Raw genomic sequence first — 16,593 nt, 5'->3', positions numbered from 1 at the left:
TATATTTTGTATATTTACAGTTAAGTCATGTTTTAAGTTATTTGTTTTCTCAACTCTTTACACTGTGGTGGCTCAGGATGACAAAATTAAATGCTGACATAAGTAAAATATTGCTAGGCTGCTAGTTCAGCAGGATGCACTTGGAGGCCACTGGGAAACAAGAGCAGTTAGAAAGCTTAATAATTCTTCAGTGTTTATATTGGAAAAGTTCAGCTTGAGGTGAACTTGAAAGCATTACTTTCCCATTGAAGTAGATGGATTTTCCCCAGATCCTTCCTGGCATGGGTTCTGCAGTTTCTCTTCAGCAAAATACTAACTTTCTAAAATAGGTTTTGAAACATGAATCATAAAGTAAAATGTTTTGTCTATCAGGTAGGAATAATTTAAGATGCTTTCCTTTAGCATTAGCTGGACAAAGGTACATGATGCTCAGCAGCTAGTCTTAATTCATAGAATCATACGAGCTGTAGGGTTTGAAGGGACCCCAAGAGTCATCTAGTCCAACCCCCTACAATGCAGGAACTGTAACTAAATCATCCATGACAGATGACCATCCAACCTCTGCTTAAAAACCTCCAAGGAGAGTCCACAACCTTCAGAGGGAGACTTGCTGAACAGCTCTGTCAGAAAGTTATTCCTGAGTTTTAGTCAGAATCTTCTTTCTCATAACTTGAAGTCACGGGTTTGAGTCCTACCATAGGTATCATATCTCCTCTTTTCCAGGCTAAACATACCCAGCTCCTTAAACCATTCTTCATAAGGCTTGGTTTCCAGACCCTTAATCATCTTGGTTGCCCTCCTCTGCACACATTCCAGCTTGTCAACATCCTTCTTAAATTGTGGTGCCTAGAACTGGACACAGTATTCCAGGTGTGGTCTGATCAAGGCAGAACAGAGTGGTACTTTTACTTCCCTTGATCTGGACACTGTACTTCTAGTTTATGCAGCCTAAATAACCTTAGCTTTTTTTTGCTGCTGCAACATGTGACCCCCCCTAGATCCTTTTCACATGCACGGTTAGTAAGCCAAGTGTTTTCAACCTGGTTCTTCTTGCCTATGTGCAGAACATTACATTTTGTTAGCTTGGGGCCAGTTCTCCAATCTGTTAGTTATTTTGAATTCCGATTCTGTCTTCTGTGGCATTAGTTACCCCTCCCAGTTTAGCGTAATCTGCAAATTTGATGACCATCCCCTCAATTCCTTAATCCAAGTCATTTATGAATGTTGAACAACAACAGACCCAGGACAAAACCCCACAGCATCCTATTAGTCACTTTTACCCATGATGATGAGGAACCATTAATGAGTACTCTTTGGGTTTGGTCAGTTAACAAACTACAAATCCACCTAAATTACCTTATTTAACCCACATTTTACGAGCTTCCTTGCCAGAGTATCATGGGGGACTATGTCAAAAGCCTTATTGAAATCAAGATATACTGTGTCCACAGCATTCCCGATCCACTAAACTTGTAACTCCATAAAAAAAGGAATGAGATTTGCCTGAAGACTTATTTTTTAGAAACCCATACTAGGTTATGATCGTAGCATCCTCTTCTGGTTATGTTAATTATCTGTTCTAGAACCTTGCCTGGTATTGATGTCAAACTCACAAGTCGGTTGTTACCTGGGGTCTCCTCCCCCCCCCCCTTTTTGAAGATGGTTACAGCATTTGCCTGCCTCCAGTCTGCAGGGGCCTCACCTGTTCTCCAAAATTCTCAAAGATCATAGAAAAAGGCTCTGAGATTACATTCACAAGCTCCTTTACAGGTCCTGGAGATTTGAATTCACTTAAACTAGATGTTCCCTTACTACCTCTTTTCCTGTCTTGGGCTGCAGCTCCCGCCTTACTTCATTTATTTGGTTATCACCAGGTTGGGCATCACTTTCCTTTTGGGTGATGACAGAGGCAAAATAGGTGTTGAGTAGTTCCACTTTCTCTGTCATCCAATAGCATTTCTCCATTGTCTCCATGCAAAGACCTAACACTTGCTTGTTCTTCCTCTTGCTTCTGAAGAAACCTTTATTTTTAACCTCTCTTGCAAGCCTGAACTCATTCTGAGCTTTAGCCAGCCTGACCTTCACCCTGCAACTGCTGGCTACTTGTATATACTGCTCCTTTGTGATTTCCCCTTTCTTCCATTTCTTGTACATGCCCTTCTTACATCTCAGCTTATCTGTAAACTCCTTATGCAGCCACACTGGTTCCCTTAGATGCCTCCCACTTTTCTCTGTTGGAACTGTCTGCATTTGGGCCTTCAACTGATAAGGAGAATGGCAGTTTACTTTCCTTGGAAATGTCAGTTGTAAAGTCTGTTGGCACAGAAAGGGGCCGTGAGTGGGATACCCAGGAGGAGATAGGCATTGGGAACTGTTGCTAAAGTCATCTGGATATCCTGTTTTCTTTAACAGGTATTTGGTTTAATTGGAAATTCTAACTGTTCTCCTCACTGCTGTTCGTTTTGTTCATTTCATTATGAAGATGTTAATCTGCTTGTTGGAATTGTTTTATGGATTCTGTGATTGTTGAATATTGCCTCTTTTCTTAATGTTCATTTCTATTGAGATTGAATTAACAAAGTATTGGTGAAGGATTATAAACACTTAATAGTCATTTCTCAAAAAGCGAGTCAGGTGGTCAGTTAAGGACCCAGACATAAATAGTATGCATTCCTAAACATTTTCCTCTCAATATTTCATTCTGAGTCAAGAACTGGGTGGGAAGCATAAAATCTGATGAGCAATTTCTGTTTTGCATATTAGTTTGAGAGATGCGGATCACGTCTGTTGCACCCAGGAATAGGACCATTTATGTTGTGGTGTCCCACTATATAATAGCCTCCCTAGACGTATTGGCATCACTGTTGGCTTTTAGATTAGAGTTGTTCATATTCTAGGCATTTGCTAGGTGATCATTTTATTTTTTCCTTTGCTTCTTGCTGCTTTTGTTTCAGTCTTTATTTTAAGTGTGATTTTATAAACTTTTTTTGTTATGACTTCACTGATATTTTGTAAGTAATTCTGTGAAGAGCTTCAAGTGCCTTTTGTAGTTCTTAATAGTTTTCACTTGAAAAATTATTCTGCCCTCTACTAGCATGATATTGACCCCTACTGAACATAAGTAGGCAGAGAATAGTATGTTGTAACACATATTCAAGTTATTTTCCTTGAATAATGGTTGTAACTTCAGCAACTCTTTATGAACAGAAAGCAAGTCTACCAAAAGAAGCTTTATTTATACAAAAATGCTCTATACAAAAACAAGGGAAATGAAATCATTTACTACAAGTAACAGCTATCCTTATTTCTGGCCAGTTGATCCAAAACCTCCTGAGCCACGTTCTGTTTCATCCAAAACCTAAAAGATAAGCATGTGATTAATTTCTCAAAGCCATTATCTCTTGTTCTATAATTTTGGAAATCATGTGACCACCACAATATATTTCATGTTTAGATACAATATTAATTAATAAAATGCAGTGGATAGTGAATAACAAACTCTTGTGCTAAACTATAATTCAGTAGCAAGCAGGATTTAATTCCTCTCCTTCCTTTTAAAAAGAATAAATCAGCTGTGGATACAAAGTATTTGAAGTTCCTTACCTGGACTTCTTCAAGCTCAGGATAGTAGATGCGCTCACAGATCAGCTGGGCAATCCTATCCCCCTTTTTAACTTCAACGCCAAAGTAAAAAGGGTTTAAGAATTCATAGTATCAACACTTTAAGAACACTACAGTATAAAGTATCCTGCAATTCTATGGCTCCTTACTAAGCATATATATTAACTCAGTACATGTGAGCTACGTAATCAAAAGTTTTGAATTAGCCGCCACTATGGTTGTAAACCAATGTTCTAACAGCTATACAGCCAGTTAGCATGTCTGTGTGAACCAACTATTAATTTTAGAAGAAAACGTGATTTAAAATCAGTCTGATTTAAAACCAATCTACCCTCATTCAGACCTCCCAATCACTGACTAGACCTAAATTTGCTTAGCAATGCTGCCTGCATCCTGTTCCATCAGACTATGTCTTGAATCCATTACAGTGGTACCTTGGGTTAAGTACTTAATTCGTTCCGGAGGTCCATTCTTAACCTGAAACTGTTCTTAACCTGAAGCACCACTTTAGCTAATGGGCCTCCTGCTGCCGCCGGAGCATGATTTCTGTTCTCAACCTGAAGCAAAGTTCTTAACCTGAGGTACTATTTCTGGGTTAGCGGAGTCTGTAACCTGAAGCGTATGTAACCTGAAGCATATCTAACCCGAGGTACCACTCGGGTACCTCAGTACAGTCTTCATTCATCTTCAAAGTTTGGTGATCCAACTTCAATTTAATACATCACTATGTATTATTCTGATTAAGTATTTAACTAGATGTATTATTGAAGTGGAGTTTTGTTTCACCACAAACTCTAATATTTTTAATAACATCTGGAGCAGTCATTTGCTGCTGTAGCTGGTGATGTTAAATTCTTGAGAATAATCTTTTGGAGAATATTCTCAATGAATGAGAATATTAGAGAATTTTCATTAGTTAATATACATGTTTAGTCATGGATAAACTTGTTCAGATGGCAATAAAAACTGTATACTTTTATTCAATGGGGCAATACAGTGAATTCACATTCTTCAAAAAATAAAAATAAAGAGACCTCAACTGTTTAAATCAAGACCACCTCACATGCACTTACGCATAATTGTATAGGCCTAGGTACTGTATAAAGCATTGAAGCTACTTTCTGGAAAAACAAAACAAAACAAAACAAAACAAAACAAAACAAAACAAAACAAAACACTGTATGGCCAAGGGTACAGAATTGCTAAGAATAAGGTCACACCAAAATAGAAAAAGGGCTATTACATATACTTGAAATACATACGAATTAAATTGTTCATCGAATTAAATGAATAGCATTTTTAAAACTAAAATAAAAATGTTTTCTGTAGTTCACATCTCAGAACTTCCAATGGTGAATGACACAATGCCCAGTAATGTAACTGGATCAAAAAAATTACTATTCATTACTTACACTGGCAATATCACAGCTTGACTTATTATTTACTATATCTTTTAAATGTGGGTTGTAAAACTGGTTCTTACATTAGAATTTACAGTTTGTGGAGAATATTCTCTGGAGAATTTTCTAGCAGAAAATATTCTCACCTCACATCACTAGCTGTAGCAAGAGGACTATTGAACCTGAAAACACAAAGCAATACTGTAGAGAAGTTCTGCTATTTACTTTCCCTTGGAGAGGCTTCTTAAACTCCAGGAAGAATGGTCATCCTCTAAAATACAGACCAGGCTAACTACACAACCCTAGCATATTGAAACTCCTTTTGTAAATGAATCACCAAGGCTAAAATAAGGCTGCAACCAGCTCAAAGTTTTAAACTACATTAGATCTTTCATATTGAGGACTGGAATGTTTACATGTTTCTAAAAAGGACACAATAAAAGAGAAAGCTTTTTTTAAAAAACTACAAAGTTCATGTGGATATCTACACTTCAAAGTTTAATTCTTACCTTTAAAAGGTTCCTTTCCAAAGTTAAATAGTACAACACCAACATTTCCTCTGTAATCCTCATCAATAACCCCAGCTGTAATATATAACATCAGGTAATGTAAGAAAGTAGATGTTTTTTCATTATACATTTATTAAGGAATTCCACCTTTTACTTGACTGCTAGGAACACCTGAATATTGAAATAAGAAACTGATTTGGATGCAACCTGTATCACACTGAAGTGGGCTAGTTCAGATGTAACATTTATGGCTCAAGACAAGAAATGGCACTGGGTCTGCATGTTTACCTTCATCCTTGTTGACTAGCTTTGATGCTTCAAGGCCTAGTCTCTTTAAATCAGGCTCTCCAGATGTTGCTGGACTCCAACTTCCACCAAAGATCATGAGTTGCAGTCTTCCAACATCTGGAGGGTGCAGGTTTCCCACCTGCTTTAAACCACTGTTTTATGTTACAGGCAATTATTGCTTAATGCCAAATTACAAACCACAATAGAATGTGAGGGGAAGAGTTCAGGCCGGATAACTTGTTTCCAGTTTAATAAAGTATTCTTTCTTTAACCAGGTTTAATACAACAGTACTAGTTCAATATAAAAACTCCAGTCTCAAGCTTGCAGTTAGTTTCAAATGGTCATCAAGGCCATTTATAGTGTAGAATTGTTACAATTTTACTTTAAAGAGGGGCGTGAAGGGAGCCACTGCTGGCAGTTCTTACATAAACAGCCCTGTCTTCTCAGTACTGTACAGTGGTACCTCCAGTTGCGGACAGGATCCGTTCTGAAGGTCCGATCAGTTCCTGAGGTTTCCGCAACCTGAGGACCGCTTCTGCACATGCAGCGTAACCCAGTAAAATACTTGCGGGTTTCCCTTGCGTGCATCCCTAAGTTTACATAACCAGAGGGTTACGTTAACGAAGGTACGACTGTATTAATACAAATTAGCAAAAACTACAGCACGGGAAGTTCAGAACAAGTAGACAACTCTTTACTATTTCCCTCTACTTGTGTCAAAGCAGCTAAAGCAGATAATACTGGGCTGCTCAAGGAATTTAACAGCAAACCAAATAAAACCATGTAACAGAATACAGATACAGTGGAACCTTGGGTTGCGAACGTGATCCATGCAGGAGGCACGTTCACAACCCGCCCCGTCTGCGCACACGACGTGATTTGGCGCTTCTGCACATGCGCCAAAACCTGGAAGTAACCCGTTCCGGTACTTCTGAGTTCGGCGCAGTCCGTAACCCGAAAACGTGCAACCCACGGAAGTTCATTGTGGGTGTCAAGAATAAAATGAAAATCTGTACTCTCCCTGCCAGATTAACAATATACATTTTGTTGAAATCCTTCATTCCAAAAGCACACAAATGCAGATTATGGAAACTTCCATAATGGCTTTTTCAGAATTACAATAACCTTCAACTATTCATACGCATAAGGAATTTCCCAAGATTTTAATACAGGAGCAAAACAAAAAACAGGAGATAGCCAAACTCAATTGTAATGTTTAAACTAGCATTCAAAATTTATTCTTAATTTGTATGCATTTAAAATAAGTTAGAAGAGTTCTCTGGAATTATGTTAATTTATTCAACTGCAAAGACTACATATAACAAGAACCAGCTATTCCAAATATTCAATGTGTGGCTGAAGTAACACTAATGAACTATTCAAGTAAGCACTAAGTAGGATATTTTCTAGAAACTAAATTGATGTCTTAAATAAACACCTTTACTTATCCAGATCTATATTTCTCCTCTCTAGACACAGCATCTGGTACTCTATTTCCTAAGCAAACTCTTTATCAGAGTTTGCATATTATTACTGGCAGTTTTAAAAGTTTTGCTGAGGAAAACAATTTTGAAGGATCTCCCACCAGTGAAGTTATTGCAATGACAAAGATATGCAAATAGAATGGTCAAAATGGGGCCAAGTTAGATGTGGGTATGTAGCATAAAGTGCGTTTCCCACCTCAACTCCACGTGGTCCCCTGGTAATACAGCACTAAATTCTTTCCATATCGTTATACCCAAGACACAAATTTTGCATATAACATGTGCTTCCTTTAAATTGAAAATGTTATGAAGTAAAACATGCCTCAGGGTCTTTGGGCACCTCATAGCCTCATGAGAGTATATGCTTCAGGGACTACCTAAAAATCACCACAGTAATGAGATTTTGCAGTATTTTGCAACTAAAGCTATGAATCTAGGGTTATGGTACACATAGCAGCATAAATGTCAAACCCATGTTAATTTCATGCTCTACTGAAACAGCTAAAGTAGTTTGTTGAAGGCTTGTGTTGAGTGGCAGTTGCAGCAGCGGTGGAAATAATATTAGAACAAGCCAGTTAAAGGTTTTATGAAGCGAACTTCTATTCCTGCAAAGTAGCATGAAGCTAAACCTCATTTGACTGACGATGCAAACACCTAGGATAGAGATCTGATTTATTCCATCTACAAGTTAGCCATATCAGATGTCTCAACTGCTTGTGAACCCAGCTGTCAATTTCAACAATGTATGTTTCTACTATCATATACTGGTATATGATAAAGCCACCAAGTGTTAAAAAGTGTAATAAACAAGTGACTTACCGCCAACATCTATGAAGTGGTTTGCGGCTAAACCAGAGCGAGGTGCTAAACAAAATGAAAGGAAAATAGTTTTTAAAAACAAAAAATCAAAACTAATTTTTTGTAAAATGTACCTCCATGGCAAGTTGTTCAATACTAATAGTTTCACATTTCACAAATATTTCTAAAATGTTTCAATTAATGGCATTATATAGTTTCTTTCAGCAATAAAATAAAACACAAAGACTAAAATGGCTTTAATAAGAGAGCTGTCTTGCATTTAGAATAATTGTTTGCATGGCTGCACTCACACTAGTGAGCATTATTAAGTGACACATATGGACATGGCTAACTTGGTTAAGGTAGCCAGGATTAAGAAGGAATGCTCTATCCACACTTCTTGTTCAGCGTTATGGTATCTGGTGTGGTTATTTCCAACTTCAGTAGAAACCTACATTGCTTGACAAAACCACTACAGTACATACTTCAGTATGTTGCAATCCTTTTCAGTTAAGGTGGGGGAAAAAACATTTTAGCCCATCAGTGTAGGTTTATTACTCATTTTATATAAGCAAAAAGGTACTGCAATCATAAGCATTTTGATTTGACGTTAAGCATATACAAAAATTCTTGAAGGACTGGAATACAAATGATGTGTTGAAGCAAGTTGCAACTCAAATGAGTTCACTTCTGTGCTGGTACTAAGCTCAGGACAACTACAAAGGGAAACACACACTAAGTTTGCTTTCATTTATTGAAGCTAAATGCCCAATGAAATGTTTTACAGAATCACATCCCAAAACCCTGATCGGCTAATAACATGGAACCAATAAGTGAGGCAACCCTGGATTTAATCTTAAGTAGAGGTCTGGACCCTGGGAAGAGGTAAGCATTGTTGGACCAGCAAGAAATAGTGATAATGGTGCTATCACAATTCACCACTTATGTAATTGGACAAGAGTCTTTAACTGATTTCAAAAGAGAAAATTGTATTTGCAGACCCAACAAATTTTAGGACTGGACTTCATGGGTGGTATTTGTATAATTATCAGATTTCCAAATGCAAAGCAACAAAAAAACCAGGCTTCAGATACATAAAAATTAAGGTGTTCCAAATTTAGTTTTACATAAATGAATGTATTAATATGGCTGCTAAATAAAGCTTTAAGAGAGGCTACTAAAAAGTTGCCCTAGGCTGCAAACCCATAAGTACCTTATTTTTCCGTGTATAAGACTGTTTTTTCCCCTAAAAAATAATGTCAGAAATTAGGGGGCGTCTTATACACGCATACCTCTTTCCCCATTTTCTTAAATCTGAGTCCCCCAAAATACGGGGCATCTTTACATGGGGCATCTTATAGATGGAAAAATATGGTACTTATTCAATACAAGGGACTATAGAACTAATGTACTCCTGCAGGTTTTGCAGATCATTTCCAGGAAATACTTATAGAGAATTTACATTCATATTGCATAGTTCTCAGGAGAATAGTCTTAAGAAGCAATTTGCAAGATTAGAAGCTTTCTGTTTTGCAACTTACCTACTCGACCATAACATCCAGAAGGAAGGGCAATCTGAATGTCTGTTTTCACTACAGCCTTCCCTGAAGCAGGGATTTCAATGTCATATGCACTAGAAAAGCAAGCAAATTTATGTTATTACCAGAAGAAATACCAATTGCCTTGTTAAGCATGACCATCACACCAGCATTCAGTTTCTAGGCATAACCAACCAGGTGTTCTGGGAGCTCACAATGCCTGAAGGGAATGGCCTTCCTCTGCCATTTGGCCCCAGAATGTGATGAATCACATCTGTCAAAATTCCCTTTTACTGTATACATCAAGCTATTTTCCATCTGGTCACTCTAGTTCTGAAAAACAAGGAATTGTACGAGCTGTAAACATTTCCGACTGGCTTGCATGGTGGAAGGTGGAGATAAGGATAGGTCCTGAGTGCAAATAAAAATTAAAATAAATTGAAGACTAAAATTGCCCTAGATAATTGCAGTATAAAGATAGTAACACCAGGTTAGCAATCTAAAGGGGTGCTTAACGCTACTGTTTTGCACTAAAGCCTGCCTCCAGGCACATGAAAATGAAGTCACTTTGCGCTCTATAAACACCCCATCTCAGATTAGGTGATGTGTCTCTCAGGCAGGTTTTGAGGAGTGCTTGAATTACGGGGTGTGGTGGGGTGCGGAGACCCCCCCCCGGCTATTAGCCACCTTAAGCACTACTGTGAGGAAATGCAAAACAATACATTTAAATAATAAGTATCTTTTTGTGACAGACCCATAGCTAATGACTGCAGGAGAAAGAAGCAATTTAGCCAAAATTCCAGGAATTCAGGGATGGGATTTGTTTCATTTGGAAAACCCCTACTTGTGAAATTGTTCAGGGGATTGGAATATCTCTTGTAGTTTAAGGGTGAATTCTGGACACAATGGAGATGTAAAAGATGTGGATCACCTTAAAAATGCAGGAGGAAATGATTAACAGGACCCACAAAGGGAAGGGTGGAAGCCCAGGAGATTCCTTGGAATCTTGTTTTTATGATTTATGTCTGATATATCTTTGTAAAATTTTAATTTGAAAAACCAAATAAATTTTTAATAAAATAATAATTTTATTATTTCCACGCTGCCCATCTGACTAAGTTGACCCAGCCACTCTGGGCAGCTTCCAGCATATACCAAAACAAACATTTAAAAGCTTCCCTATACAGGGCTGGGGACGCAGGTGGCGCTGAGGGTTAAAGCCTCAGCGCCTAGGACTTGCCGATCGAAAGGTCGGCGGTTCGAATCCCTGCGGCGGGGTGCGCTCCCGCTGCTCGGTCCCAGTGCCTGCCAACCTAGCAGTTCGAAAGCACCTCCGGGTGCAAGTAGATAAATAGGGACCGCTTACCAGCGGGAAGGTAAACGGCGTTTCCGTGTGCGGCTCTGGCTCGCCAGAGCAGCGATGTCACGCTGGCCACGTGACCCGGAAGTGTCTCCGGACAGCGCTGGCCCCTGGCCTCTTAAGTGAGATGGGCGCACAACCCCAGAGTCTGTCAAGACTGGCCCGTACGGGCAGGGGTACCTTTACCTTTTTATACAGGGCTGCCTTAGCCTGATCCACCACTAATTCACCCAGTCCTCTTAAAGACACAAATAGCAGGTGTGGGGCTGAATGCGCCGACTCCTGACCTTGATCTTAAAAGTGAAAAAGGCTCTTTCCAGGATTGTTAAAACACTGAGAAGCAAGCAAGATTCAAACACTCTTTAAAAAAAAATACTGTAAAATCACTCTGAGAAGCAGGCAGGATTCTAGCACTACAGTATATATTTTATATTGCTGAACCGCTCTGAGGAGCAAGCAGGATTAAAGCACTATTTTTTAAAAATATTGTTAAACCATTCTGAGAAGCAAGCAGGATTCGAACTCTCTCTCTACATATAATAATAATAATTTTTATTTATACCCTGCCCTCCCCAGCCAAGGCCGGGCTCAGAGCGGCTTACAAGCAATAATAAAAACAAGATGAATGATTACAACTTAAAAACAAAAATAAAATACAACATTAAAATAATGGAACATTAAAATATTAAAATGTAGCCTCATCGCAGGAGAAGGAAAAGGAAAAAAAAGAGAGAGATATATAAATATAAATTTATAATATAAATATAAATATATATAAAATATATACATATACATATATATATACACACACACACATATATATATATATATATATATATACACACACACACACACACACATATATATATATATATATATATATATATCCATTGTTTAGCGGCGGCGGTGGGCCAAAGCCCTCTCCCTCACCTGTACAAGTCATAGCCCGCAGCCCGAGAGGAGCCCTTGGAAGGAGCGGACGCGTTTTCCGACAGCTTGGAGAAGCGGAGTTTCTCGCCGGGCGCCTCGCAGCCGGAGACCTTTGGCCTCTTGCTGGGGGAAGAGGCGAGGTCCGCTTCAGAACAAGGCATGTTGGGCGCGCGAAAGAGAGAGACACAAAAAGGCGGGAGAAACGGAGATAAGGAGAGGCGGTTAATCCTGAGGAGAATGAAGAAGAAAAGCCCGCGCTTTTCTCCCTCCCGCCTAACCGCCTCCCTCGCGCGCGCGCGAAAATTTCAACCCAAGCACCAATGGGCGCGCGAGGGGGGCGGGGCGAATGAGAGGAAAGGATGTGCCGTCAGTCACTCTCGTTTCAGAGGCAAGAGATATTGCGTGGGGGGGGGGGTGTAGAGGAGCCCAAGCTACCCTCGCATAACGACTTTCCGAGTTCGTACTGGAACCCACCCACTTCCATTCATCCTTTTCTACTGGATAAAGCGGGAGCTGCCCAAATGAACAAAGCAAATGGAGAAACCCTCAGTTCTAGCGGAATTGTGACGAGATAGCAGCCTGCCCTCCACCAGCAATAAAAAAAAAACTGCTAGCACGTTTGCAAAAGCTAAGCAGAGTCCGGTATGGTTTCGAATTGGATGGCAGCATGTTGAGATTCCTGCACTGCAAAGGGGTTGGACTGGATGACCCTTAGGAATCCCTTCCAACTCTACAGTTCTGTGATCTCCCCCCTCCCGCAAAAAAGCAGCTCCATATTGGGGGGGGGGGTGAGATTTGATTATTAAATAATGTCAAATAAATATATTAGTTTAAAACTATTGTTTAAAAAAAAGCCCATCGCTATAGGAAAGAAGACCCAAGTTAGTAAGCCTATGCACATTTTACATGGGAGGAAGTCTCCACTGAACTCGATGGTGCTTACTTCCAAGTAGACGTCCACTGGCCAGTGTGGTGCAGTGGTTAAGAGTGCTGGATTACCTATAAAATTGAGGAGTGCTAAAATGCTAAGGGAGAGGAAGACGTAGAATTACAGCGGTAAATTTTGTTTGATTTAGGGTGAAATTGAAAGGGAGAATGAATTTATATTTAATTGGCTAAAAGGGTTGTTGAATAATTGTTAAAAATAAAAGGATGCAAAAAGGGGAAGGTATGGGGAAGTCCGAGAAAAGAGGCTTATGGAAATAAGGTTAAGAAATTATGAATTTATGTGTTTGTTTCTATGTTGTTTTTGTTGTGTTTGTTAAAAATTGGAAAATTAATAAAAAATTTATTAAAAAAAAAAAGAGTGCTGGATTAAGACCAAGGAGATGGGGCGGCGGTTTCTAATCTCTACTCGGCCACTCACTGACCTAACCTACCTCGCAGGCTTGTTGTGAGGATAAAATGGGGAGAAGGCAGCTGAAGCACCTTGCACGACTTGGAGGGAAGATTGGATATAAATGAATGCACTAAATAAAAATAAAAAAGTATGCCCTCCCTGGGAATCAGATACTGTTTGCGCTCACATCCCACTTGCAGGGTTGCCATCTGGTTGGCTGCTGTGATCCCAGGATGCTGGGCTAGAATAGCATGGGCCTTTGGCCTCATCTAGCAAGGCTAGATAAAGGTCCGTATGGTTAAAGCTTTGGTTTTCCCAGTAGTGATGTATGGAAGTGAGAGCTGGAATATAAAGAAGGCTGATCACCAAAGAATTGATGCTTTTGAATTATGGTGCTGGAGGAGAGACTCTTGAGAGTCCCATGGACTGCAAGAAGATCAAACCTATCCATTCTGAAGGAAATCAGCCCTGAGTGCTCACTGGAAGGACAGATCCTGAAGCTGAGGCTCCAGTACTTTGGCCACCTCATGAGAAGAGAAGACTCCCTGGAAAAGACCCTGATGTTGGGAAAGATGGAGGGCACAAGGAGAAGGGGACGACAGAGGACGAGATGGTTGGACAGTGTTCTCGAAGCTACAAACATGAGTCTGACCAAACTGCGGGAGGCAGTGGAAGACAGGAGTGCCTGGCTGCTCTGGTCCATGGGGTCACAAAGAGTCGGACACGACTAAACAACAACAAAGCAGGGCTCTTCTCTGTGTGTTTTTACATGGGTAAAAAATGCGTTGCTGCAAGGCGCAGGCTTTTCTGGCTGGGCCAGCCGCCCCTTCTCAACCTAGCCTGCCTCACAGGGTTGTTGTGGAGGGTTCAACAAGAAAGGTGGAAGACAACTATTTAACGCCACCTTGAGTTCCTTTGGAGAAAAAAAGTGGGAAACAAAATTGCAATGAAATGCAGTATGAAATGGTTGGCTGGGGGAAGGGGTGAGTCACATGCTGCTGCCTAGTTATTACAGCTAAACTATAAAATAACCCTCACACAACCCCTCATTGTTTGCAATGGGGAGCTTTTTCTTCCTACATTCCTAATTTTGCAACCAGGAGAAATATAGCAAGAGTAATAGATTTCTAGCGCAAACTCGTTTCTGAGTTTATTTAGGGAGCAATGACTTGGGTTTTTTGGGGGTGGAGAACAGGGGTCGAAAGGAAATGAAATGTACACCTTGCACACTTCCCCCTACTTTTCCCAGACTCTTCTCTCCCCCCCCCTTCCATGCCTAGTTAGTACGGTCCCCAAGGCTGAGGGCGCTCCTTGGTGGGAGAAACCAATTTCCCCAAAAGGAGAGGGGGAAAGGGGCGTTTCGCCCCTGCAGGTTCGGCTGGTCGACCCCTTCCTCCCGAGAGGGAATAATGGCGGCGCCCTTTCTTTCGCTTTGGGCGACACCTCTTGACTCTTTCCCTTCTCCCGCCCCGCTCCTTACTTGCTCCTGAAGAGCAGCCGGAGGAAGCGCCCGGCCATGGCCGTCGCCTGCAGGCCCGCTTTCGGGCTTCACCGCTGACCCAGCCGTGGGGTCACCTGCCTCAGCCAAGCACGGCGAGAAGCGTTGCTTTATTCATGCAACCCCTCAATCCACCGCCAGAGGGTTATGGGTTCTTTGGACTACATTTCCCAGCAGCCCTTGCTGTGAGCTCTGCCCCGCCCCATACCTCTTGATTTTGCTCTTTTAGTCATGATGTAGAGTAGGCTTCCTCAACATCGGCCCTCCAGATGCTTTGAGACTACAATTCCCATCATCCCTGACCACTGGTCCTACTAGCTAGGGATCATGGGAGTTGTAGGCCAAAAATATCTGGAGGGCCAAGGTTGAGGAAGCCTGGAGTGCGTGTGTGAACTTGAAGGCGCTAAGGTTGTTTTTTAGTTGCTGTTTTGTTAATGTTGTTCATATACTGCTTTATAGATATTTAAATTCCGTATGGATTTGTTAATCATGACTTGCTGTAATGTGATAGAAGAACTGTGTGAAGAGGTGTGGGACATAGCTGTTAATGATAAATTAACATGTGCTATTAAGGTTAGATATGCAGGAGAAATGATTTTGAGGAGATACGGAAGGTATTTGTAGAATTTGTACTGTTGAAATGGAAAGGGGTCAAACCATCGCAAGAGGTGTTGAAATTTTGGAGATTGGATAGTTACAGTGGAATGGTCTTGGTGGGGGGGTGAAAATTTTTATTTATTATTATTACTTTGTCAAAAAGAAAAGAAAAATAGTGATTAGCTTGTTTTTTTAGTTGCTGTTTTGTTAATAAATTACAATACAGTGGTACCTCGGGTTACATACGCTTCAGGTTACATACGCTTCAGGTTACAGACTCCGCTAACCCAGCAATAGTACCTCGGGTTGAGAACACAAATCGTGCTCCGGCGGCGCGGCAGCAGCGGGAGGCCCCATTAGCTAAAGTGATGCTTCAGGTTAAGAACAGTTTCAGGTTAAGAACGGACCTCTGGAATAAATTAAGTACTTAACCCAAGGTACCACTGTACAAAAAAGTTATTTGTTATTTTATATAATGTATACTGTATTTGTGATGTTTTATTATGTTTTATTGTGCTATTTTTATTTACTGCTTGTAAGCCTCTTTGAGATTCATTTGAATGAAAAGTGGCATAGAAATACAATAAATCAATTACAATAAAATAAAAACCTGTTTCGACTGCATGATGAGCTTCTAACATTGTGATCGAACTCTGCGCTCCTGCCAACCCAAATTCTTAGAAATGTCAACAAAACAAAATCACGGAATTTCATTATGTAATCCAACATTTATTAGTCACCTGTCACCATTTATTGATTGCATTGCAACCCCACCTTTCTTCCAAGGAGCTATACATAGTTTTCTTCCTTCTTGTTTCCTCCTCACAACAACCCTGTGAGGTAGGTTAGGCTGGGAGGCAGTGACTGGCCCAAAGTCACCCAGTGAGCTTCATGGATGAGTGGGGATTTGAACCCTGGTCTCCCAGGTTCTAGTCTGCTACCAACCCAGTGGTTCCCAAAGTAGGTGCCAACCCTTAATTACGGTGCAATTATCTAGGGGAGCACAAAGTGACAGGGGGGTGTTGGAGGTGTCATTTGAGTGTCTTTTAATTACCTTTTGCAAAAGTTCAAAACAGGAAAAGTACTCTGACCTCTTTTGGTAGCAAACCCCAGTGTATTCAATGGGGCCTGTTTGAAAGATGTTCTTATGATTGTGATATCTGAGCAATGTAAATAGAACTGTTACATAGCAAAATTATTTTAATTGTCAGCACTTGAGAAAAGCTACCA

General features: G+C 40.3%; 1 protein-coding gene and 2 long non-coding RNA genes across 3 annotated transcripts in view; 1 reads left to right on the top strand and 2 right to left on the bottom strand.

Annotated features, from left to right (window-relative positions):
- LOC307203067 overlaps positions 1 to 16,593 on the top strand; it is a 41,341-nt gene that overhangs the window by 5,491 nt on the left and 19,257 nt on the right. The window lies entirely within an intron of this gene.
- Positions 3,216 to 12,715, bottom strand: DUT (deoxyuridine triphosphatase). Its single transcript, XM_079952992.1, has 6 exons — positions 11,930 to 12,715; positions 9,643 to 9,734; positions 8,123 to 8,167; positions 5,531 to 5,605; positions 3,604 to 3,674; positions 3,216 to 3,358 (listed from the first exon to the last, which is right to left on the bottom strand). Exons 1-6 carry the CDS (start codon positions 12,088 to 12,090, stop codon positions 3,302 to 3,304), a joined length of 501 nt encoding a protein of 166 aa, XP_079809118.1. The 5' UTR covers positions 12,091 to 12,715; the 3' UTR covers positions 3,216 to 3,301.
- LOC307202769 lies at positions 13,410 to 14,992 on the bottom strand. The gene is made up of 2 exons (XR_013832990.1): positions 14,008 to 14,992; positions 13,410 to 13,537 (listed from the first exon to the last, which is right to left on the bottom strand). It is a non-coding gene; the product is annotated as an uncharacterized lncRNA (long non-coding RNA).

The sequence above is a fragment of the Podarcis cretensis genome, assembly GCF_951804945.1.
Source record: "Podarcis cretensis genome assembly, chromosome: 14".
Classification (NCBI taxonomy): Eukaryota; Metazoa; Chordata; class Lepidosauria; order Squamata; family Lacertidae; genus Podarcis; species Podarcis cretensis.
This window is presented reverse-complemented; position numbering and strand designations above follow the sequence as displayed.